This window comes from Crassostrea angulata, chromosome 6, assembly GCF_025612915.1.
Source record: "Crassostrea angulata isolate pt1a10 chromosome 6, ASM2561291v2, whole genome shotgun sequence".
Taxonomy (NCBI): domain Eukaryota; kingdom Metazoa; phylum Mollusca; class Bivalvia; order Ostreida; family Ostreidae; genus Magallana; species Magallana angulata.
In genome coordinates this window covers 49,812,360-49,836,458 of record NC_069116.1, presented here as the reverse complement: position 1 = coordinate 49,836,458, position 24,099 = coordinate 49,812,360, and the positions used below count along the sequence as shown (strand labels likewise).

At 33.4% G+C, this 24,099-nt stretch overlaps 1 protein-coding gene across 1 annotated transcript in view; it reads right to left on the bottom strand.

Annotated features, from left to right (window-relative positions):
* Positions 1 to 4,608: 4,608 nt before the first annotated feature.
* The window catches only part of LOC128188076 (uncharacterized), a 28,951-nt gene continuing 9,460 nt past the window's right edge, over positions 4,609 to 24,099 (bottom strand). Inside the window, exons 2-3 of the mRNA XM_052858879.1 lie at positions 16,534 to 17,033; positions 4,609 to 7,775 (exon numbers count right to left, since the gene is read on the bottom strand). Of these exons, the coding sequence (XP_052714839.1) occupies positions 7,195 to 7,775; positions 16,534 to 17,026 (1,074 nt within the window). The 5' untranslated portion in view covers positions 17,027 to 17,033 and the 3' untranslated portion in view covers positions 4,609 to 7,194. The remainder of the gene's footprint in view (positions 7,776 to 16,533; positions 17,034 to 24,099) is intronic.

Genomic DNA, 24,099 nt, shown 5'->3' with positions numbered 1-24,099 from the left:
TTTTGTGACGGTAAGGTCGCAATTGTGTATTTCAATTTTTTTAAGGTCAGCGTCTACGTAATTATCAGTTCAAAACATGACTCGTAGACAAAGATCAAATTTTAGTTGATTCTCTGTAATGTGCTAAATAATCCCAATGGTGATGGGTAGTTGCTGCTTTTAAAGACTAAAGAATAGAATAAACAACTGCTAGCTTTAGCCTGTTCGTTTGTATATCCTAACATATAATTATCTAAATTTGTTTATGGTTTATTCACGCAAGGGGTGTAGATATTTGCTTATATCATAAAGCGTTAGGGCTCCTGTGCGTTGGTGACGCGTAGTGATACCTTTCTATCATTCATCGTCGATATATCATTAACCGTTGGTTTTTCCAACTGTTAATGCAATTTAAGCGGCGTTGTATCATTAACGATTGTTACAAAGCCCTAGAAACAGCTGTTTATCTATATTGTTAAACCATATATCTAATCTATCTATCTATCTATCTATCTGTCAACCTGTCTGTCTATACGTATGTCTGTCTTAATGCTTTCTGTCTATCTATCTATCTATCTATCTATCTATCTATCTATCTATCTATCTATCTATCTATCTATCTATCTATCTATCTGTCAACCTGTCTGTCTATACGTGTGTCTGTCTTAATGCTTTCTGTCTATCTATCTATCTATCTATCTATCTATCTATCTATCTATCTATCTATCTATCTATCTATCTATCTATCTATCTATCTATCTATCTATCTGTCAACCTGTCTGTCTATACGTATGTCTGTCTTAATGCTTTCTGTCTATCTATCTATCTATCTATCTATCTATCTATCTATCTATCTATCTGTCAACCTGTCTGTCTATACGTGTGTCTGTCTTAATGCTTTCTGTCTATCTATCTATCTATCTATCTATCTATCTATCTATCTATCTATCTATCTATCTATCTGTCAACCTGTCTGTCTATACGTGTGTCTGTCTTAATGCTTTCTGTCTATCTATCTATCTATCTATCTATCTATCTATCTATCTATCTATCTATCTATCTATCTGTCAACCTGTCTGTCTATACGTGTGTCTGTCTTAATGCTTTCTGTCTATCTATCTATCTATCTATCTATCTATCTATCTATCTATCTATCTATCTATCTATCTATCTATCTATCTATCTGTCAACCTGTCTGTCTATACGTGTGTCTGTCTTAATGCTTTCTGTCTATCTATCTATCTATCTATCTATCTATCTATCTATCTATCTATCTATCTATCTATCTATCTATCTATCTGTCAACCTGTCTGTCTATACGTATGTCTGTCTTAATGCTTTCTGTCTATCTATCTATCTATCTATCTATCTATCTATCTATCTATCTATCTATCTATCTATCTATCTGTCAACCTGTCTGTCTATACGTGTGTCTGTCTTAATGCTTTCTGTCTATCTATCTATCTATCTATCTATCTATCTATCTATCTATCTATCTATCTGTCAACCTGTCTGTCTATACGTGTGTCTGTCTTAATGCTTTCTGTCTATCTATCTATCTATCTATCTATCTATCTATCTATCTATCTATCTATCAACCTGTCTGTCTATACGTGTGTCTGTCTTAATGCTTTCTGTCTATCTATCTATCTATCTATCTATCTATCTATCTATCTATCTATCTATCTGTCAACCTGTCTGTCTATACGTATGTCTGTCTTAATGCTTTCTGTCTATCTATCTATCTATCTATCTATCTATCTATCTATCTATCTATCTATCTATCTATCTATCTATCTGTCAACCTGTCTGTCTATACGTGTGTCTGTCTTAATGCTTTCTGTCTATCTATCTATCTATCTATCTATCTATCTATCTATCTATCTATCTATCTGTCAACCTGTCTGTCTATACGTGTGTCTGTCTTAATGCTTTCTGTCTATCTATCTATCTATCTATCTATCTATCTATCTATCTATCTATCTATCTATCTATCTATCTATCTATCTATCTGTCAACCTGTCTGTCTATACGTATGTCTGTCTTAATGCTTTCTGTCTATCTATCTATCTATCTATCTATCTATCTATCTATCTATCTATCTATCTATCTGTCAACCTGTCTGTCTATACGTGTGTCTGTCTTAATGCTTTCTGTCTATCTATCTATCTATCTATCTATCTATCTATCTATCTATCTATCTATCCATCTATCTATCTATCTGTCAACCTGTCTGTCTATACGTATGTCTGTCTTAATGCTTTCTGTCTATCTATCTATCTATCTATCTATCTATCTATCTATCTATCTATCTATCTATCTATCTGTCAACCTGTCTGTCTATACGTGTGTCTGTCTTAATGCTTTCTGTCTATCTATCTATCTATCTATCTATCTATCTATCTATCTATCTATCTATCTATCTATCTATCTATCTATCTATCTATCTGTCAACCTGTCTGTCTATACGTGTGTCTGTCTTAATGCTTTCTGTCTATCTATCTATCTATCTATCTATCTATCTATCTATCTATCTATCTATCTATCTATCTATCTATCTATCTATCTATCTGTCAACCTGTCTGTCTATACGTGTGTCTGTCTTAATGCTTTCTGTCTATCTATCTATCTATCTATCTATCTATCTATCTATCTATCTATCTATCTGTCAACCTGTCTGTCTATACGTGTGTCTGTCTTAATGCTTTCTGTCTATCTATCTATCTATCTATCTATCTATCTATCTATCTATCTATCTATCTATCTATCTATCTATCTATCTATCTATCTATCTATCTGTCAACCTGTCTGTCTATACGTATATCTGTCTGAATGCTTTCTGTCTATCTATCAATCTATCTATCTGCCTTGATCATGTTTTATCACTAATTCAGAACTTACAAGTACAAAACAGTACAGGCACATTCTATGGTAAAAATTACATATTACTAAATGATTGTGTTATCTTTTAAAGGCTGCTTTTAATTTCGGGTTATTAAATGGTGCAACTGCAAGGCTTAATGATAAAAAGTTGGCATCATTAATGGTTGAGAGTGTAGAATATTTGCTAAATATATAGGGCTAATGCTATATATCATTTAGCCGTTGGCGATGTCAACTGTTAAAGCAATAATTTATACAGCACGTTGCAATTACAACGTTTAATGATATTTATTTCATTAAGCTACGGTGCATCATTACCGGTTATTTCAGAACCGTTTTGTTTATCATGGTAAACGCTAAAAATAGGAACACTAAACATGTGACTTTATCCCCCCTCCCCCCGGTATTCTGAAAAACTGGGTATATGATTTATCCATAGTTTCGCCTCCCATTTTATGTTCTCTGCCTTCATGTATCTACCCGGATACCATGATTCTATATCTGTGACCTCTCTATTTAGTTTTATAAGAAGGGGGTTATTTTCTCATTTTAATACCTGTGTTAAAATATAAAAGGTTCTTCAATAAAAACAAATGAAATTTGATTGTAATGGAAATTAAAGTAAACAAAAACTGGCACATCGCGATATCATTAAAACAAACATTCACTGTACAAAAGTTTTGGACTTTTTAAAAGGTATACTAGAATAAACAGTATCATTACTATACCGCATAATAAATAGCAAGACACAAAAAAACTAAATGAAAGATAAGTAAATCTACCGCAAAAAGAAAATTCAAGGTGTTTTAATCAGGTTACGATTTACCACTGAGGAACATGCATTGTATACAAATAGACTGGTGTTCATAGGTAATCACGATATAAAAAAAATACATCACATAATGGATTTTTGTCCCATTTTACACGAATATCCCTTCAATCAATATCAGTTTTATCATAAACCGTTTAGATTTACCTCTAGCTAGTCTTCAAGTTGTTGTATATGTTATGAATTATATATATTATGTACATTTTTCAGTTACTGTGTCTTTGCCTGTGCTAACTCAACGTATCGATTTTGTACTACACAGCTCAGTAAATTCAAATGACGTATAGTTGGAGTGAAAGCGGGTTTTGCCTTAAGTTATTGATTTTCAAATATTTAATCGTACAATGGCTGAAAATTATATAAATATAAGTAATGAGGAATCATTCATTGAATATTATGAGGTGATAATTTCGGTCGGGCCCAATCAAATCTATAAGGCCCGAATAAAGCAAGATTAATTCATTGTTTTTTTTACTTCTGACCTGACTAATATTCAAGTGTACTGGATATCGAACGCAATATCAAATAATTTGAGCTGTATTTTGCATCTTTGTTATTTACTGTTTACTTATTTATTTCACTTCATTTCATTATCAGTTTTTTTTTTATTATTTTGCTGCAAAAGTAAGCTTTTATGACAAATCTGCAATTAACAAAATTTAAAACTAAAACCAATCTTTAAATTCAAAAAGATCAAATAGAAATGTATTAAGATTATAGCAATATAATTTCTTTCTACAAAAAAATATACGAAGAGAAGGGGGTGGGTAGAAGTAATTTACGACAATGCAAAAAACAACGACGTGAAAACTGCACCTCACATATTGACTTAATCTCGAGTAGTAAATTAAACAAATCTAGATCTTTGCATATCTTGAGTATCGTTGTTTGCATAAATATATAATTGAAAGTGATAATTAGATTGATTCCAATTGTTTTTATTTCAAAAAAAATCCCCAAATTTAAGCAACAAAGAACACATAATTCATACTCGAATAATTACACAAATATACAATGGCGGTTTCGTTCATTATTTCATGAATTGTGTATAATAGTGATCAGTGCATGATTGTACAGAAAAATTCTATCTTTTTAATGTATTATCATTGAATTTAAACATATTTTATTGTACACAACATATACAAAAGAATTTTGAAACATGAGGAGAGGAAAAGTAAGTTGAAGGAACTTGTTGCCAATCCGCTCTACGTGTAATTTATCGAATAAGATATGTTCAAATCACAGAATAATAATTTTGTATAACGATCAACATCTCATAATTCTGCACAATCATTTTTTTTTAATATTTTTACCTTGTCCATTTGGATCTTAAAGTCACTTTACATTTTGAACAAAATATTGATGGATACAACATTGTATATGATCGTGCTATTATAGCATGTATGCATACAAAACAAAACAAAAATATTGCATATTCATTAATGATACATTTTTTTCGTGTGAAGAATATCTTTTCTATATGAAAATAACGGGTAGAAAATTTGTTCTTAAACGTAATAATATTACTATCATGTACCCCAAATCAAACATTACATGAATCATTTAAATACACGCTGTCACATTCACAAAAGTTATGTTCAATGTCATGTCAATTCTGGCAAATGAAATCTATTCAAAATTTTATTATGTATGGCACTTTGTTGCCCCATACGAAGACAATGTTCATAATGTATGTATGGCACAAAAGTCTTAAAAAACGTTTAAAGATTTATCTTTAAATGTATTTTCTTTACACAGGCATAAAACTCGCTTAAAAGTAGTCTAATTTTGGACAAATGGCATTGATTTTTTTTTCGCTGTCGAAAATGCTTATACATTTTGTACCTACAGATAAATTTTAGGGGAAGAAAAACACAACAAAAACCAGAACTTTCTACACAAATCCAAGTTATATTGCCAGCTAATTTGAAATAATTCATTAGCACAGTCACGAAATTAATATCATCATCGCTAATATACATTGTATTTTAATTAAATTAGATTGAGCAATGGTAACAGAGAAGAGGCCCATGAACCACGCTGGTTATATGAGCAACCTTATCGGACGTGGTACCACTAACAAGCTTTACAATAAGTATATCCGAGCCATTAAGACCCAGTTAATAAAAGAATAGCTTAACTTAAATATTAACGCTATACATGGGGAAAAATATATACTTTTCATAAACAAATTGTATATTTGTTTCTTTTTTCCCTTTTTCATAATCATCGACTTAAAAAAAATACTCACAATCATCAACTTTACTGAATGTACATGTAGCGACCGGACTGTCAAATAGATATTTCATGATTTTGTTTATTTAGAAAAACCTGATACATTTATATACCGCTTTTAAAAATACGAAATCGCAGTTGGGGCCCTATAATAAATTTATGGGATTCAAGTTCTTCGGTGTCAGATCCAATAAATATTTTTCTATATTTTGTGACCCTTCCTAACGCCTGCGGCTGAAGTTAGAACAAAGTTCAACGAATACCATGCATGTAGCTAACAATGAAAAGTTAATATTTAACTTTGTTTTTTTTTTTGTTTTTTTTGCAAACATATCATCCAAAAAGTATAATTATTCCCAGATACTTCACCCATGACTGAGTTTGAAATTGATTTAGGCGTGCTTAGCACCGTGCAAATATCATCTTGCCACGAGTGATTGATGTAAAGGTTTCACAATTTGATATCTTTAATCAATACTTTCTCTGCCAGTCTGACACTGAAACTGAATTCGTATCGACTGAATCCATTATAATATCAACCCATACATTATGAAATAGCACCTGTACTGGCTGATGGAAAGGATTATCAAATTGGTGAATCAAAAGTATCATTTAAATGGGAACTGAAATCTAAAACTAAACGACGAACAGTTAAAAACTAATTCGAAGTAAATTTTGAGCAAATAAAACAACCTTATACTTTAGACTTTTACATTAGGTCTTGTTTATCTCGTGATTTAACAAAAAAAATACTTTGTAAGCAGCGAACAGAGAGCTATGTGGATGAATGTAGACTTTCTTCTAGCGTAAACTCCGAAAAGTCAAACTCGATAAAAAAAAGGGCAATTTTATGGGCAAAAATATATATATTCATAAAACACATTGAACATCCATCAACATATTAGAATGGTCGTTGTGATGGACATGGAAAAAATGAATGAAATAAACAATGAATTTTTAGACAAATGTATTACGCAACCCCCACCCCCAAAGGATCGGGAATTTCATGATTTTGGAATATTACATTTTTCTTTGGCTTATCAGATTTGTTTTTGGAGGAGTCTGCCCACCTCCTGTCGAAAACGAAGCTACATACCTGGATTTTATATTCAACATGCAACAAGAAAGATAAAGAGGTGAAAAGGGATCCGCTGTGAAATGTATCAAAGACAATTCTAAGTATTCTACATGTATGTGCTTCCAAACTTTATAATCCAAACGAACATTTAACCCAAGAATTGTAAGACACTGACATCGATCTCTAAGTTTCAGCCTGGTAGCCATAGAACATCATATCCCCATTTGCCACTTTCAGCTATATTCAACGGAGCTTTTCCAACGTTGCATACATGAGGTTTATATTTTCGCGCTGTCATAAAATCAATAATTTTCTTCGCGGTTGGTTGATTTCTGTGGAACTCCCACTCCATTACAAATCCAACAACATTGATTTTCTCGAAAAATTTCGTCGCCTTTTCGACAGCACGGGCTTCGAAACCCTCAACATCCATTTTAATGAACACTTTTTGAAATTCTTTCATAATTGGCAGTTCCAGAAGATCATCCATTGTGATAGTGTACACTTGTCCATAGGTACCCTGAGCCCGACCTAATTTCAGTTCCTTGATATGGCCAGAATCTACATCCACAAATGTGCCGCCCATGTTACTCTTGTCCACACCCAAGTTGACGACCGAATGCCCGTTAGAGATAGCGTTGTGGATAAGGTATACATTGTCCTGTAAGCCCCCCTCCATGACAGAAGCACATATATGTTGCATATTCCTATCCAAGGCCTCAACAGCCAGTACTTTACGTCCAGCCTTTGCGGTGCTCAGTGTATAAACACCTGAAATTACACACACACAAAAATTCATTAAAAAATTCCTTGTTCAGGTGTTTTCATCATACATGCATGTTACAACGCAATTTTTTTCAATGTGCTATAATTTTGGGACCAATTTAACGCACTTTAGAAAAAAATATTTTTTTTTCAAAGTGCGTTGATATTGCCGATTTTATAGCACTTTGAAAAAAAAAACGTTCAAGATTTGGTCAAAATATTTAATAATATATGTGTATATACAATAAATGATTGTTTTAACCATGCTTAGCTCAAAGGGATATATTTAAAAAAGAACTCAATGCATTACTTCGTAAACAGTTTCTCGATATCATTTGTTTCTTTTCTCATAAGCTTACGTAGTTTAACAATTTACACATAAAGAACAACTCTAGAGATATCAAATTTCCAAAAATGCCATAAATCGCATCGCTTAGCAAATATATATATATAGTATTTAAGCTTTTTTGACATAAAGCTTAAATACTAGTGGTGGTTGTGTCAAAATTTCAGGTCTTTACTTTGAAAAGAACACAAGTTACGCATTTTTAAATGATATAAGGCTAAATTGCACAAAAATCATATGAACACCAACAAATGTATGTTTCAGAATTATCGAAATACATTGCATCCTAAATTTATTTGGCCTTGAGTAATTGATGGGTATGATTTATATTTTTTTTGTTAAGATAATGGACTGAAATTAATTTTTACATCATATTAAGTCATTATTTTGTGTATTTCAGAAAAAATTTGAAATAAATAATTTCAGGGGTGTTTCGTACTACCTTAAAAAGGGGGTTTATGTTGAAACACTTACAGATTATCTTAGATACAAAGTACCATTTGAGAAATTATAATTGTTTGTCCAGCTCGTTTTTTTTTTTCAATATCAATGTACTATTTCTACAAGAAAGCGTATTTCTTTTTCCGTTCTTATACGTTTATCCCCAATCTGCTGAATATTATCATAACAGCTTTGGTTTGCTTTTTCCGATAGCGTCACAGTCACTTCTGTCAGCTACGTCAAGCATAAACAATACACGCCGCCGGTGTGAAAACCTTATGATAGTCAACTCCTTTTCTTAGGCGGAGTTATCAGTCCACGCTTATGCAATGCCAGAGCTGAAGGATTTCTCAGAACAGTTCATTTCACCCCCATATGGAGTCATTGTCGGCTATCCCCTATGTTTAAATTGCAAAACTAAAACTCTCTCTCTCTCTCTCTCTCTCTCTCTCTCTCTCTCTCTCTCTCTCTCTCTCTCTCTCTCTCTCTCTAAACGGGCGTTTAACCATAGCCTCAAGCTACGGTCCAGAGAACGGCGTTAAAAAATTATAATATTTAAAAGTTGTATGTGCTAAGCGTTCATTTCATGTAAATACCGTAAATGTATAATGCTCATGTATTACCGACTAACTTGCCAGTCGAAGTGATAGATATATATTCCTCGATTTCGACACCTTTCGATCGACAGTCAATAAACGAATTGAACGATTATATGAAAGAATGAGACGGAAGTGGAGAGTGCAAGGGGTTATGTACAATGTACATGTGCGTCTTCATTAGGCAAGTGTCCGATTCGTTTCTCTTCTGTTACTTACCCTATCATTTTCGGTGTAAATATATATACTCAAATATCCCCAAACAATTTACTGCATATTTCTTTACTTGTCACTGAACCCCCGATCACCAGCTCCATACATGTACACTGGTTTGTTTACATATAAAAAAGACAGCTCTTGATCCGCTCTCCGAGTAAGCTTACTTTAAAGGTTGTTTAATAGGAGAAAGTTTGGGGCAAGTAAAGCTACAGTTATTAACAGTAGTAAACTAAATGAAGAATTATTTAAATGGATATTTGCACAAAATGTGGTATATGACGTAAATCTTTTCAAAAATAGCGTTATTTTTTTGCGCGGTAAATTGCCTTAAAGATTCTTTTGTACATGTAAGTATTGTATGCACTGTAGCTTTATATTTACTAACCCAAACTTTCTACAAAGAGCTACAGCTATGCATGTACTATATGAATGTTTTATCACAAGTGTACACTTTCGACAGTCACGAGTACCCATGTGAATATATGTTGTTGTTCTGTCCGTGCAAAATTTAGTCTGAGTTAACCAGCAGCCAATCAGCGGTAAGCTGAAACCACCAGTAAAACAAGTATTCCTTTTAAAGGAATGATCGGCAATAATGTATATTGATAGCTAGAAGCAATCAACATGATCAGTTTGATGTAAAATAATTTAAAAATCTGTACACCATGATTTCATCATTATAAACCGTCAACAAATTTAATTTCGAAAAAAAATTTGGGGAAAGCCGTTCGTAAACTCCTAAGCTTCTCTAGTTTTATATTTTTAACGTAATTATTAAATGTTAATGTATCTTCTTCTTTAGAATACTGAGTAGGGCTCTTCAAAGAGCATTAACACGTATAGAAAGAATGAGTTGTATTAAAATAAGTTAATGTGACTGAAAAACATTGAATGCCATCATAGCTTGCTATTGAGGTCGCATTATAACGTAACCTTGTTTATAAATCAAGCCGTCTTCCTAGCTTCTATTATGCAACATCAATAGATCGAGGTCAGTTCATGGAGCATCTTCTGATGATTGAGGTCAGTTCATCGAGGTCAACTGCATTACTGAATGAATCTTTCGATCGAAATTCTTACGCGTGAGGCAAAATGTGCATTCTTGAATTTAAACGTCGAACTGTATTTTATGTATGTTTGCATCTCTTAAGGTGTATGAATTTAAATAAAACTGAATAAAATGTTATATAACTACGAAACCAAACTTCAAGTTTTTGTAAGAACTACTAATGCAAGCGGAATGTGTGCGCACGTGGAAGCATTTGCCGGATGCCTCATGTGGACACAATAGTGATCGGCCGAAGCCGATCACAAAAAGGTTTGTGGTTAAAGCTGACATGAATTCATAAATACGCATTATTTCCTTTTATCTCAGACTACCGCTATATTAGTTGTCGATTTCTATTGTTCTGCCCATCGCTACACACCCCCTACATAAGGCCGAGAGCACTATTCATGCTTCTCCGCATTCAGGTATTTCATTCACCCGAACACGTTACCTTGGACGAAAATAATATGACAACCACTTCACTTGCAAGGCATATCCAATGAATGACAAAACAAGACAGACTGAAATCCAGCCACAAATACTTCAAAAATCCTCGATAAATGTAGACCGTTTTCCTGTGTATAATATAACATCGCACATGCACAAACTACACACTGTGGCAGATCGAGCAATGTCAATGATCGCATGGATTTTTAGAAACGGAGCGTTTTTGTTGGAACGGATGGAAACGCTGTTACGTTGTTACTTTCTTGGATTGACCATCATTTAGCTACTGTGTTGGATGAACTGCCGCCGGGGTTTTAAAAATGATGCAGACATTATGTATTCTGTATGAACGACACACGTGTTTGATGTGCATGCGAAGTAAAGCAGCGCTATCTGAGCAAAATATTACGGATACCATGGAAATTATCTCAAATAATAAATATATTTTGTATTTTATTGATTGTTGTTTCCTTTATTATTTATCACAAACATTTTACTATATTGTGTACTTCATGCATTCAGAAGTCTGTGCAACCTGAATGCCTCGATCAGACGACCGTTACTTTCTCAACCGGTATATATACCCCAGCGACATTAGAGGAGCGATCAAAACTAATATGGCCACCAAATGCTTTTATGAATTCATGTCAGCTTTAAGGTGCGGGTATTGTTTATGCATGACGTAGCTGATAGAATTGAACGCGACGCGATCGGAAAAATCCAACCAAAGCGGTTTTAGTAATATCATTTTTGGAAGGAAAGATGAGGGTTAGGGGACCTTCCTCTTGTAATCAATTTAATGATGTACTTGTAATATAATTGACCTGTATCGGTGGTTAACCCCAACCCGCGCCACCGTGCTCATAGACGGTATATATATTAAGGGAGATTCACTAAACTCTGTCCCGAGTTTTTGCTTCCACCACTTTTTGCTTGATATTTCTATAAGCATAAATACCTTTGTGCTCAAACTACGTTCATCCACTAGTATGAAAAATGTCCAGATTATCTGTTTTGAAACGCCCCCTCTACCTCTTCAGGTTTTAATACACATCCCAAAATAGAAAGTCTACGGCAATTTTGCATTGGATCAGCCATTAATAAGCCCGGAGGATAACGTTGAAAAATTGCGCGAGGTGTTCTGAGTACTTTCGAATGGATAAAAGATGTAAACATCTTCCATTACATGTATAAATCTCCGTAAGAAATTTGTTTTTGTTCCTGTGAACTTTTATGAGTGCAAAATGATTATTGTTCAATGAAGATATCTTGGATATATTCCCTTTTATCGATTTCAACTGTATTTCTTATACATGTATGAGTATTTTTATTAAAAATCATCAAAAAGCGATGGAAGCAAAAACTCGGGACAAACTATAGTGTTAACATTTCATCAAACTATCAACAAATTAAATACAATTACCAAACAGACTATAACCGGGGTTAATCATAAAGGGATATAGTAATTGAGAACACAGCTACATTAAAGTTTATACATACATGTAGTACTTGGTTTTTTTAATAAAATGGCAAAATGTGATTGTTTGAATGAATGTAAATTATGAATCATTTTAGGAATCATATGAACATGCGATTTCTGTGTTTGTGTGCAGTAGTATAAAAGACTTCTTAACATGATATGAGATGCTTTTTATTCCTCTAACCAAGTTAACATGGTTAAAATTTTAAAAAAGTTTAAATTTTTGAATTTCATAGTTTCATATATTTTGATTTGAGAGAGAGAGAGGTCCCAACATTCGATAAGATTTCTCAAGGCACCTGAGGCTCGTAACATAAAGGGTACTCAAGTCTAAGACAGTGATTAATTAGGACTTAACTAAGTACACTCTTAGAATTAAGTCCGTGACTAGAGGAGTGCTTAGCTAGGACAATTTATCCAAAACTTAGGCGGCCGATAGAGGTGGCTTAAGTTTATCTTAAGTTTGTTTTACACAAATTAAGAAGTTTATTTGTTAGTTATTTCAATTCAGCAAGTAAATACAGTGTATTTACAATATAATTTAAACTTATTATAATCTTGATATTCACCACAATCAGAGTTTTGGTTTAATTGATATAAACATTAGCAATGGTCGTAATGAGCTGTTACATTTTCCATACAGTATGCAAGTGGGCTGCAGAATACCTTGTAAACACGTAATGGTCAGTTTACAAGAAGTACTTGTGACTATATTTGTAAACTTGCAAAACCTGAGAAATTATGAAAAGGATGTTTGAAGACAAAAACACCCCTTAGTGTTTGAAAGACGATGATTGCCTCAATTCAATATATTGACTTTATGAAGAAATTATAATCAGAGTAAGGAAATTACCTTATTGGTGAGGTAAGATGTAGAACAAACGAGAAAAATAAATCCACTATATTTTTCTATCAAGTTTTAAAAGCATCGCGATATTAATATTACGCCGCGGGCAGTCTCGAGAACGATTAGTGAATATTCATCAAAACAAAGAAGTAACAACAATAGACTGAATGTATGGCCTGAGATCCATTGCTTTGAGCTTTTTAAAAAAATTTAGGTGAATATATATTTACACTCATGCCACCTTGAATTTTTGTGTCTACCAAGAAATACCAAGCACCTGTATCTATTAATAAACATGATATCAACTTAAGATAACCAAGCACTTGTATCTATAAATAAACATGATATCAACTTAAGATAACGATTTATTAATATTTACTTTTTAACATAAGCATGACTTAGCTTAGAGATTGCTAAGTTTGCTTTATGTTACGGTATAAGGCATACTTAAGTATGACTTCTGTAGGTCCTTAGATTCCGCCCAAGTCCTACTTATGACCCTACTTAAGTCATAGTCTAAGCGAGCCCCTGGACAGAGCACGGGTGCTGTCACAGACAGGAAATGTTATGCAATAGCGCGTTAACCCAGTGAGAGCTTTTCCATAAATTGTGATTTACTTGTGATTTTCAATATCCCTGTCTGAATCATGCATTATTTTATTTCCATGCGGTAAAGATCAAAAGCGCATATGATTTCTGAAAACGCCCGTTATGACGTCATGTGCTCTTATGTAGTGATCTGCATTAAAAACACATTAAAATACTGCTGTTAGGACTACAGGTATTACAAAATTTAAGTTCACATAAAATATTTGTTATTTGGAGAGAGAGAGAGAGAGAGAGAGGTGTCTCAACATTCTATATTTCCCACAGGGCATGGTCAAAGCACGTAATCAGCTTTAAGGAGTCGTAAAAAATCTGAACTATGTAGGAAAAAAGATGCCTGTTTAAAAAAGTTTTCGAAATTTTATCAAAATATTCTTAATATCACAGTTTTGGTAACAAGATATTTTCCAGTCATTTCACATTTAAAGATTTTTCTCGACATTCCTATGTAGTCATTTTACCCTTCATTGTGACCCCACACTACCCCAGGGAATCATGATTTGAACAAACTGGAATCATCTACTATCTGGTGATGAATTCATACAAGTAAAAGCATTCCTGGCCTATTGGTTTTTAAAAATAAAATTGAAAAATTTTTCTCTTTAATTCCTGTGTAAAAATTAAACCCCTCATTGTGTTCCTACTCTACCCTTGGGAATCATGTTTCAACAAACTTTAAAAGGGTGCTTAAAAAAAAATAACAGCATTCTTGGCATATTCGCTTTAAAGAAGAAGATTTTCAAAGATTTTTTTCCTATATATATTCCTATGTATAAAATGACACCCCCTCCCCATTGTGGTCCTAACTTACCCCAGGGGATCATGATTTGAACATACCTGAATCAAATCTAAATAGGAATACTTCCATACAAGTTACAGCTTTACTGGCCTACTGATTTAAATGTAGAAGATGTTTCAATATTTTTTCTATTTATTCTTATGTAAAATTCTACCCCTTGGTGTAGCCCCATCCCACCCTTGGGGATCATTATTTGAAAAAAAAACTTGAATCTACACTACTTGGGGATGCTTTCGCATACCCGGTAAGTTACAGCATTCCTTGTCTAATGTTTTAAAAAAGAAAATACTTTTCTCCCCAACTTTGGCCCACCATTGTAGCCCCATCCTACTCCTAGGGATCATGATTTGAACAAACTTGGCTAGCAAAGATGCTTCCACACAAGATTCAGCTTTTATGGCCAACTGGTTTATGAGAAGTTATTGGAAAAATACCAATTTTTTTTCAAAATTCCTAATTAATTCTCTTCTTAAAAAAGGGTGTGGCCCTTCATTTTAACAAACTTGAATCCCCCCCACCTAATGATGCTGTGTACCAAGTTTGGTTGAAATTGGTCCACTGGTTCTGGAGATGAAGATGAAAATGTGAGAATCTTACAACGACAACACCACCATCGACATTTTGATTCTACCTCTAGATTTTAATGAGGGCCATCTCAAAATATAAAAAACAAGTGAAAAGCTGTCAATGTGACAGCAAACCGGGTTTTCTTTTATGTGAACTTTATCCATAATCCATGTCAATTAACCCATATCCAGTGAAATGGTGTACCCCTATATGCAATAGTGTGCCAAAAAGTGACTAAATACAAAAGCTAGTATTTTTTTCATAAATTATCGGAAATCAAAATCCTTGCAATATGCACACCTCTAATATATGTACAATTGATCTGCAAAAGAACAACTTCCTATCTTGAAAACTGTAGGAGGAGTTATCCGTACAATGAGGGTACCCTATATGCAATATTTTGCCAAAAAGTGACTAAATTCAAAAGCTAGTATTTTTTCCATAAATTATCGGAAATCAAAATCCTACCAATATGCACACCTCTGATATATGTACAATTAATCTTTAAAAGAACAACTTCCTATCTTGAAAACTGTAGGAGGAGTTATCCGTACAATGAGGGTACCCTATATGCAATATTTTGTCAAAAAATGACTAAGTTCAAAAGCTGGTATTTTTTTCATCAATTATCAGAAATCAAAATCCTAGCAATATGCACACTTCTGATATATGTACAATTGATCTCCAAAAGAACAACTTCCTATCTTTAAAACTGTAGGAGGAATTATCCGTACAATGAGGGTACCCTTTTGGCAGCCGCCCGCCCGACAGCTTGCCATTTTCACCATTTTAATAACCGGATTTTTGCTTCGGAAAACCCGGTTAAAAATACACCAAATTTGCTAAATATTTAGGGTATTACAAATATAGATTGGTTCAATGGATTCATTCAAAAATTAGGAAAAATAACCCTGAGGATACCTCATGATGGGTGTAAAATTTCAAAGGCATACACTTTATACTTTTTCTTTGATGTTGTTTTTTATCTCATGTACTCCTACAAAGTTTCATTTTATCATAACATCCATAAAGCACAATGGCAACACCTACTAAACAACGAAAGAATTGTTTAAAGAATAAAAATTTTCTTAAAAAATCTAAATATTTTTATATTTATCTTCTTTACTATGTTCAATTTGATAAATGGTATGGTAAAAATTTCATAAAAGGTATAAATACTTTGTATTTTATAAGAATACCGGTACTCAAAAACATTTTAAATTTTAAAATATTGCACAAGATAAATTTTTATGTACACTAAACTATCCAGCAAAGTACTTTAAAAAAAACACACATAGTTTATAGATAGCTAGTACTTTGTAATTCGTTCTCTGTAGACGTAACATGTGAACATGCACAAATATTTACCAATATTGGCTCCAATATCGATTATATTAAGATCGGGGTGATCTTTCATCATCTTGGAAATGACCATCAGCTTTTCAGATTCAAATGTTCCTTTGTCTTGCAGTGAAGTTGAGACCCAAATATCTTGGTCTCTCGGATAAATGAAGATGGGTGTAGGTCCATTGCTGGTTTTAAGGGAAGCCTTGGGAAAATCGAAGCAGGCGTTACAAACTTCCTGGTTCTCATACCAACCTTTCTGGTCACGGCTGTATATGGTTTTAATTTTTTTCTGCCTTTTCCCTCGACAATCAATAAAATTTTTATCAGTTGGGTTAGAATCACTTCGTATCTCCGAATTGTCTGTCTGTGCAAAGCTGGGGCTTTTCTGGATATTACTTTTTACGTCATTTATAAATCCAAATGAATTTCGGTAAAATGCTAAATACAAAACCCCTACTGTTACTGCAAGGACAACCAAAGTCAGGTTCTGGGGCCTTCTGTCACATGACAACATAATGAATCTGAAAGAGACAAAAAAAAAGTTGTTAAAGTGATTTGCTCTCATCATGTACCCTGCTTCTCCCTTTCCTTTTAATCTAATTAGCAATTGTTCAGGTTACATCTCATTAATATTAAATTGTTTCAATTTAATATCATAAAGTATCATCACATTGATGATACGTATTGTTCTAAAGACCAAAAACTGAGAACAGACTAAATTCAAATTTTAGATTTCGATTGCATTAATATAATTTTTAATAACATTGTTTCATTTGTTTGAAATATATAAGATTGTATAGTCTGCATATTTTTAATTACAAACACATAACAAAAAATAAATTTTATTATCAAAAGAAAAATTGTTTTGACAGTTATTGTAATACTTATTTGAAATGTTGACTTATAAATAAGCCTGATGTAAGTTTACAGACTAAGTATTGAAACGTGGAAATGTCTAATACAAGAAAATTTCTTCAGAAATGTGCACAATAAACTTCTTTTTCATCCTTACAATTTACAAATAAAAATGCATTATGTTATATGCATATATATAGTCACATCTATTAGGGTGTGAACCCCTTTGGTATTATTGTCTATTTCAGTTACAGAACAGAATTTACTCTTTATAAGTATTCATAAAATCATGGGTAATTAATACCTCAATCGTTACAATACAAGATGAAACTGAGGCTCACAACCTTGGATGAATCAGTTTTATTCACCCTCAGTGGTAGATTATCAAAATCAAATTAGATTAAAGGGACTGCTGACATATATATTATTCAGGATTTCATTCTTTCACATTATAATATTTCCTTGAGTTTAAAGGGACAGGTCACAATTTTGGTCAAAAATTATTTTTTCGATTTTAATGTTTACAATGCTTCAGTGAGGCATTTTTAATAGGCAAGTAAAATTTGAGTGTCATTTGATGAGTTATAAGCGAGTTACAGAGCTTACAATTCTTTGCTATGTAAACAAAGCTTTTGTTTACATTTTGAATGTTGAAGTGAAAATTCCAGTTTTTGACCTAAAATGAATGTGTTAATCGTTAGGAACTGTTAATTTATGCTTAAAATGAATAATAAGATAGACAAACCAGCTTTAAAAAGAATTTTTACTGGAATATTGAACCTATGTAAACAAAAACAGGGCACGAGCCTAAAATGTTTACATGACAAAGAATTGTAATCCCTGTATCTTGCGTAAAAGTCAACGACGGTCACCCAAATTTCAATTGATCATTAGAAATGCATTCGTAAAGCATTGCAAATAATAAAAACAGAAAAATAAAATTTGACCAAAATCGTGACCATGCCCCTTTAATTTAATTTACTCTGGTCCAGACATTGTTGGTTGGGTGATTAATGTGGCCAACGATCTACTGCTTGTATTAAATGAATGCATTAATTGTTCAAAATCTGAAGCAATTAACATTTTGCTTTCTTTGATGAAACAATAATTGTAGGCCACACCAATATACTTTATTGTTCATTGGTCATTCAATGAAAAAGGGTATGAGCGGACGAGTGATTAAATTATAAAATCATTATTTTTTTGTAGCCAATTTAAAATGCGAAAATAGAGCGGGAATAGAACAGAAAACAGTGCAGAATTTCATGGATGTGGGAAATTAATAATATTTGTATAGTTTTATTTAAATGAGTGCACAGGGGCGAACGAAACGGCACGTCTTTTAACCCCAAGGAACCCCAAGGAAACCCCAAGGAACCCCAAGGATACCCCAATGACAGAAATGAATAACTATTGATACCCAAGGGGGTCTCATTAGAGTGCAAGGGTCACCCCTTACCCTTGGTACCCCAATTATACCCCAAGGAACCCCAAAGATAACCTAATAATACAGATTTATAACTCCTGATACACCATAGAACCCCATGGAACCTCAAGGATACCCTAATAATACAAATTTTAAACTCTTGGTACCCCTGGGGACTCACTGGTATTTCCAGACACACCTCTAAGAACCACAGGGAACCCCAGGGATATCCCAAGGAACTCCAAGAATACCCTAATAATACAGAATCATAACTTTTGATACTCCATAGAACCCCAAGGATACCCTAATAATACAAATTTAAAACTCTTATTAACCCTGAGGACTCATTGGTATTCCAGATACACCTCTAGGAATCCTAGAGAACCCCATTGATATCCCAAGGAACTCCAAGAATACCCTAATATTACAGAATCATAACTCTTAATACTCCATAGAAACCCAAGGATACCCTAATACATTGTAATACAAATGTAAAACTCTTGATAACCCTGGGGACTCATTGGTATTCCAGATACACCTCTAAGAATCCCAGGGAACCCCAGGGATATCCCAAGGAACTCCAAGAATACCCTAATAATACAGAATCATAAATCTTGATACTCCATAGAACCCCAAGGATACCGTAATATGTTGTAATACAAATTTAAAACTCTTGATAACCCTGGGAACTCATTGGTATTCCAGATACACCTCTAAGAATCCCAGGGAACTCCAGGGTATCCCAAGGAACTCCAAGAATACCCTACAAATACAGATTCATAACTCTTGATACACCACAGAACCCCAAGGATACCTCTAGGAACTTAAAGGATAACTTAATAACACAAATTTAAATTCTTGATACCCATAGGGACTCATTGGTATCTCAGACAAAACCCACGGATACCCCAAGGAACTCTAGGGATACTCTTATACATGTATTGGTTATATAAATTTTATAACTCTTGATATCCTATGGAACTCCAAGGATACACTATATCTCTTGATACTTTTTGGGTCTCTTTAATATTGATATCCTAGACAAATCACAAGGTATCCCAGGGAACCCCATGGGTACCCCAAGAAACCTAAAGGATACCCTAATACTAGTAGTACTCTAATAGTAATAATACAGATACCCCATTGTTATCCCTGACACACCCTATGGATACCTCAAGGAACTCCAAGGATACCCAGTAATATAACTTTTTATACCCAAATGAACCCCAAGGATACCCTAATAACACAATTTTATATCTCTGGATACACCCTCGGGGCTTTTTGATATCCCTTCTCCTCAAAAGAATGAATATTGAGTAATTTTACATGAAATAAAAATTAGCTTGTACGATCAATCATGATAGAACAAACCCTTTATAATTATCAAAATTTACTTCTATTACAAGTTTCTAATTAATTTTTTTAACTTTATTTTAAACATAATCTCAAAAAACTGCCTGTTATTTCTTTTTTATTAAAAATTTGCTTAAGGTCAATAATTGAACAGACTATAATTTACCTGTAATTAATTTCCTTTGTTCTTTGAAACCCTTACCTGAGCACCATTCCCACTTAGCTAAAATCAGTCACCCATAAAAATTTCAGAATTATAGCAAAGTGGGAAGACACCCAAAATTCACAAGGGTTGTCTACCAATAAACAAGGAGATGTAGGTGTAGGTAAATATATTGCAACAGTGATGGTGAAGCCATTGTGTATGTAAAGGGTTATGTTGGCCCTTTAATCCCTGTCCAAGAGCTACCACCAATATACAAAGGGTGTCTACCTGCAATTAACAGGTATTTTGGTGCCTCTCAGGTGAACATTCTGCACGCATAATGGGTCAATCCATTGTGTTGTACCCACTCCACACTTCCATGATCACTTCTTGTCTTTTCTCAAAAGTACTCCAATAAGGGTAACACCCCCTATGTCAATAGTAAAACAAGTTTGGGTCTTTGTAACTGAACAATATCTCTCTCCACTTCATTTGAAAATTTCACCAAAGAAACATTGTCATATTAAGTGTTCATATGAATGGTTCACCGGAAGAATTGCAGACTTCCTTGTGGTGACATAAAATTTAGTGCCCTATTTTCATGAATTTGATATAATTTGTTACTGATTCAATATTGGCTGATCATCAGTTGGTAAGAGACAACAAATTCTGCTGATTAACGGTACTCGATTATGATTTTCAACTGATTTGACAACACTAATTGTTAAATTCATCCAAAGTGAACAGATATTTTAAGTCAGGAGAAACATTATTTTTATCATACCAGTATGTATTGGGGTATCACAAGTGTTCCTTGGGTTGCCTAGATGTTTTTATGATATTCCATTGAGTAATTGGGTATTAATTAGTAATATGTTTTACAGTACAACTATTGGGGTGGTTATTAGATTCTATCAATTGGGTACCTTGCAATTGGGGTTCCTACAGGTATCCTTGGGGTACCAATAGTTGACCTTTGGACTCCAATGAGTATCCTGGGGTATCAATAGTTATCAATTTTTATAATTGGGGTATCCTTGGGGTATCAGGAGTGACCCTTTGATTTTTAATGAGACCGGCCTTGGTCATCAAATTTACTTTCCACCATTGAAGTACATGCATGTATCTATGGGGTTCTCAAGGGTATCCTTTGGGTTCTCATTGGTATATACTTGGGATTCATTTGGGTTCTTTGGGGTACTTATCACTTTAAATAAATATGTATAACAGTAATATATTTACAAATTAATGTATCTGATGATATTTTTTTTTATTTAATTGTTTTAATGAAAAACCAACAAAATGACAATAATCCCACCCTTTGCAGTAAATGGAAATACCGGTAGCCAAGCAATGCTCTTCTGTTGATAAAACTTTGAATATCTTTCTAATAAGAGTCTTAAAGCTATACACGCTATGATTTGCGTCAATTTTGAATAAAGGGGAAAATGTATGTGTTTGATTACTAATAAAAGTTACCTTTATTCTGTTAATTATAATGCTCAATTCGATCACGTAACAAATATATCAAATATTAAACAATAAAAAATATTTATTTTCCTGCCAGGAAAGTAATGCCTCCTCGTGAATATCAATATATCACGTGATATCGACAGCTAAATTTAGCCTATCATACCAAAACTGGTGAAGGGTCAACATCTTCATAATTGTAATAGTTTCACAAAGGAAAGGATATTTTCAGTAAAGCATAAATTTGTCCGATATACGAGTACAAACAAAAGAAAAAAATACAAGCCTGTGAGTAGATATGAATACTTCCTTTTAAAAAATGACGTAGACCTGTGTTTTTCCCCTATGTGCTATTTATAGATCCTATAAGTGTTAATGCAGAAGTAAGGGTATCGTGAATGGCAAGCGTATTTTACTCATTATACATGTATGTATTTCAAATTAACAATTTACTGTTAAGCATATTAAAAATCAAGTTGGATATTTAATTAGGCAAACAATAACGACCACCTAGTTCTCCGCGGACATGCGCAATGAGGTCGCTTTGCTCTTCCTTCATCAATATTCATGAAAAGGTATATTTTCCTGGCAGGAAAATAAACAATTAAAAATCTATATCTTTGTAACGAGATGGAATTCACCCTTGTAATTTACAGATTAAGGATAACTTTTATAAGTAGACAAACACATGCGTTTTCACTGTCATTCAAAATTGACGCAAATTATAGCGTGTATAGCTTTAACAGATGCAGTTAGTTGTTTCAAATTTTACTCACTTTCTGCTATGGTACAATGGAACTCCATATCAAAAAATTGATCCCATAGGACTTTATATATGATTTTCTTTGACAGGCGCTTGTTAAATTTAATAAACCCCCAAAACATTACTATAATTACCATACTATGTAAAAATATGTAAGAAAGAAAATTTAATATTACAAACAATTTTAAAATTGTGGAAACACTACAATCATATCAGTAATTTTAAATCTATAATTTAAATTAAATTCCCTATAGGGTCACTTCATCAATTTACTTGCATGACTAATAAATTTAAACAACTTCTAAAAATAGTTCACTTCTTTATTTTAATAATGTTATTATTTATTTCCTTTTAAATTAGCCCCAAAGCCACTGCCCATTTTACAGATTATCAATTTTCCATACACACATGCTCCATCTAAACCATGGCTCAGATAATGGCCCTCTTGGGACAAATGAATTCAGCCAGCTCCTAAGAATTTATCATTGACAAACAAAAATTCTGCATTGTCAGTTGATAGAATACTTATAAAAGATAAATTTAGTTAACGCATAAAGACAAAAAACCTCCATTTGAATGTATTTATATAAATATATTTTAGGGTATTTTAATGCTATAAATTAATTAATAAAATCTGTAAGGATTACCTCCCTTACTTTTCAACATCAGTGAACAATATATAGAATGAGGAAAATGAAAACTGCCATAAAATCATTAAATCTTGTCTGATCCTAAAAAAATTACAGGTGCACATCTTCAGATGGTGATCAACATATGTACAAATTTTCAGACTGTTCCATGCAGTAGTAAAAAATTCTATAGGGGGGACAAAGTTGCATCTACAGAGAGATGGACAGACAGACGGACAGGGTGAAACCAATATACCCCCTTAAACTTCATTTGTGGGGGTATAGGGGTATAATGAAACTCCTGGGGTATCACTAGTTACTAATTTCTATTATTGGGGTTACTTGGGGTTCTAATGAGTATACTTGGGGTTCCTTGGGGTATCCTTGGGGTACTACGAGGTGACCCTTGGATTCAAATGAGACCCCTTGGGTATAAATAGTTATTAATTTCTATCACTGGGGTACCTTGGGGTGAGACTTTGATTCGAATGAGACCCCTGGGGTATCACTGGTTAATAACTTTATCATTTGGGTTCCATGGGGTTCTTACGGGTTTCCTTGGGGTTCCTTGGGGTACTAAGAGGTGACCCTTGAAGTCCAATAAGACCCCTTGGGTATTAAAATTTATTAATTTTTGTTCCTTGGGGTATCCTTGAGGTTCCTTGGGGTTTCCTTGGGGTTTCCTTGGGGTTCCTTGGGGTTAAAAGACGCACCCCGAACGAAAAAGAAAATATATTGGTGTAGCCTTAATTGAATTTATTTTCTACTTTTCATAAAGGGCAGAAAGAACTCAATGCATGAGATCTCTCTACCTAAAATTATATCATATATAAAATGTGTCATGAATATTAAGAAAATTTTTATTAACAGCTTGTAATATTTTGTTCTAAGAGCTGTCTCCATTTAATACAAACTATAGACTTTGACCCGTGCGTGCACGGCCCGG